Source organism: Halyomorpha halys, unplaced genomic scaffold (genome assembly GCF_000696795.3).
Source record: "Halyomorpha halys isolate HHAL.00 unplaced genomic scaffold, Hhal_1.1 Scaffold622.1, whole genome shotgun sequence".
NCBI lineage: Eukaryota > Metazoa > Arthropoda > Insecta > Hemiptera > Pentatomidae > Halyomorpha > Halyomorpha halys.
In genome coordinates this window covers 238419-241112 of record NW_027106831.1, presented here as the reverse complement: position 1 = coordinate 241112, position 2694 = coordinate 238419, and the positions used below count along the sequence as shown (strand labels likewise).

Genomic DNA, 2694 nt, shown 5'->3' with positions numbered 1-2694 from the left:
TAATATTTTGTTTTAAATAATTTGTTTGTGTTCTGTTCCATCTTTCATTCATTTTTCAGAATTTGGCTAAACAAATTTTTTTCATATAGAATGATAATTTTCATTTCAGAAGCTGCTAATATTGTTCTATGTATTATGTTCAATGGTTTCATATTGTCCCATATGTTTCCTACTAAATTTCTATTTATTTTTTATGTGTTTTAAACTTTCATGGCAATTTGTTTTGCTTGGTCCTAATGAAGCTCTATGACTTCGGTCAAAATGTTATTTTGTTATAATCCACTGTGTGTTATTTTCCTAGAACACCCAATCAAATTCTCGATTATATCTATGGTCAATCATATCTCGAACATTATAAATAATATATACATATATTCTAGCAACAATTAATAATAAATGTGTTTTTCAATCATTCCTAACTACCTCTTCCCTTGTTTATCTCAGGTAATTGAGGCTAGCTGAATTTGAAAAAGTGTATTTTATGAAAGACAAAATTTAGAAAATGTTTAAATTTTAAAAAAAATCTAATAATGCATATAACAATTTTATAACCAAAGTTATAGATAATAAATAAATAGAAGGTATTGTACAACTATTTTGATAAATAACAATTCATACCTGCTGCTCATGAAGCTTATTCATTTCACTCCTCAATTTGTTAATAATAGAATAATTGGGAGAATTTAGGGAAGCTTTACTCTGTAGCATTGTAATCTCTTGTTCTTCTTGTTTTTTTTCTTTAACATTTCTGACAGAACGGTTGCCATATAGCCTTAAAAGGGCCCCCCAACTGGTTATGTGAGGATGAAGATCCTAAAATAAAGTAATTGATTTTTAATAAAATATTTTATCAACGTATAAATAAATAAAAGTATTTTATCAATAGGGGAAAGAATCCACAGAAATGATTTTGAAAAAAAAAATTAATACAATCTATTATTTTTTTAATTCATAAATTATATATTTTTTGTTATTAATGAATAAATTTGTTATTAAACTCTTTATTTTTCAATATACCAATTTGTCTCTTCAATAAAAAAATTAAAGATCACCTTTTCACAAATACGAACCTGGAGTATAGCTTGAGAAGCTCTTTGTTTTCCTTCTTTTTTATTCTTGCAAATAATACGTGCAGTGTGTTTTCCAACTGTCATAATAAATTCATTAGATTGTCGATGGAGAGGGTTAACCTTATAATCAATTGGCATTTCTTTGAGTCCAAAATTTCTAAAAAGACAAAATATAATGAACAGACTTAATTATACCAAATTATTTTTAAAAAATATGTTTAAATAATTTTTTAATATACAATACTTGTTAATTTAATTAATGTTAATTATATGCTCCACCAAAAATATTTGATTTAAATTAGAAAATAATAACAATAATTAACAAAAACATATATTTATTTATATCTTTTTTCATATATAAATCTTTTGTAGAGGATAATAACCATACCTCTCAACAGTTGGATTTCATATGTCCAAATATGTTTTAGGACTTGTTTGTAAAAAAGAAGTTTATTAACGACAGAAAGACTAGATTGCCTATTTAAGTCCCAATACATTTTTTGATATATCTAACTAAGCTTGTATTATTATTTTTTTTTTTTTGTTTACATCTCTTTCCATTATATCTCTGCATTAAATATCATCCTGAGACATTTAGCTTGATTTGAATAGCAGATCATTTGGTTATTCATTGTAATTGACCGCTTTTTAATTTTCTTGATATTGAATTCAACATCGACTTTGATTCATTAATTTTTATTTTCCATCTCAAAGGTCCATCTCTGTATACTGGCTATTGCTGTGTTTAATTTCCTTATTACCTATGGATAGAACTCCTGCATCATCTGCAAAGGTAGCCATGACACCTTTTTCATCCTCCGGGATATCAGCGGAATAGAGCAGAAGAGTAATGGGTCTAGCACACTTCCCTGCAGAACACCTGCATATATCTCATAAATCCCATACTATGCATCTTTTTATCTTTTGATATTCTGTTTACAAGTTACAATCTGAAAGACAACTGAACAAATTTTGCCTTCTTCAATTTCTTTCTTATCTTAATCAGTAATTCTATGTACCTAATCAATAGTCAAATGTTTAAACTTAAATCCAAATTGATGATAAGGTATTAGCTTTCTTACTTTGACGAGAAGTATTAATCTCTTGAGTAGTAAATTCTTCTACAGTTTTGAAAATTTTGTACCTCTTTTTGACAACCTGGTCAACAGGAGTAGAGCAAGTATGCTTTTTTAACTTTCCTAAAATTGTCTAGGGTGGCCTGCCCTTTGATCTTCCACAACCAGAATCATCTTTACCTGAAATTGTCCAATATAGTTCCTTTCAAGTACCACAGTTATTTCCCTTTTAGGTCTTAGTTCAACTTTTAAACACATATTCTGGTGGCTGCTAAACCCTTACAATAGATGTACCACACAGAATTTGGAAACAAGTCCAAATAGCTTATATATTTATAAAATAACTATTGCATATATCTCATTATTTCAAATCAGTGCCTCAAAAAGAAAATTCACAAATCAACAAGTGTTGAAGTAACATTAAATTAAAAATGTAGTATATCTGTATATATCTGTAGTTATGATCTTATGGTTGTTATCTTGTTTTGTTTTTAGCCCTGAAGAAGGCTAGAAACTCTAGCCGAAACGTCGGCACATTAAAATAAGTT

General features: G+C 27.7%; 1 protein-coding gene across 1 annotated transcript in view; it reads right to left on the bottom strand.

Moving 5' to 3' along the window:
* Positions 1–2694, bottom strand: part of pasha (partner of drosha) — a 119097-nt gene that overhangs the window by 10919 nt on the left and 105484 nt on the right. The window contains exons 13-14 of the mRNA XM_067045129.1: positions 1071–1227; positions 619–813 (exon numbers count right to left, since the gene is read on the bottom strand). Coding sequence (XP_066901230.1) covers positions 619–813; positions 1071–1227 — 352 coding nt within the window. The remainder of the gene's footprint in view (positions 1–618; positions 814–1070; positions 1228–2694) is intronic.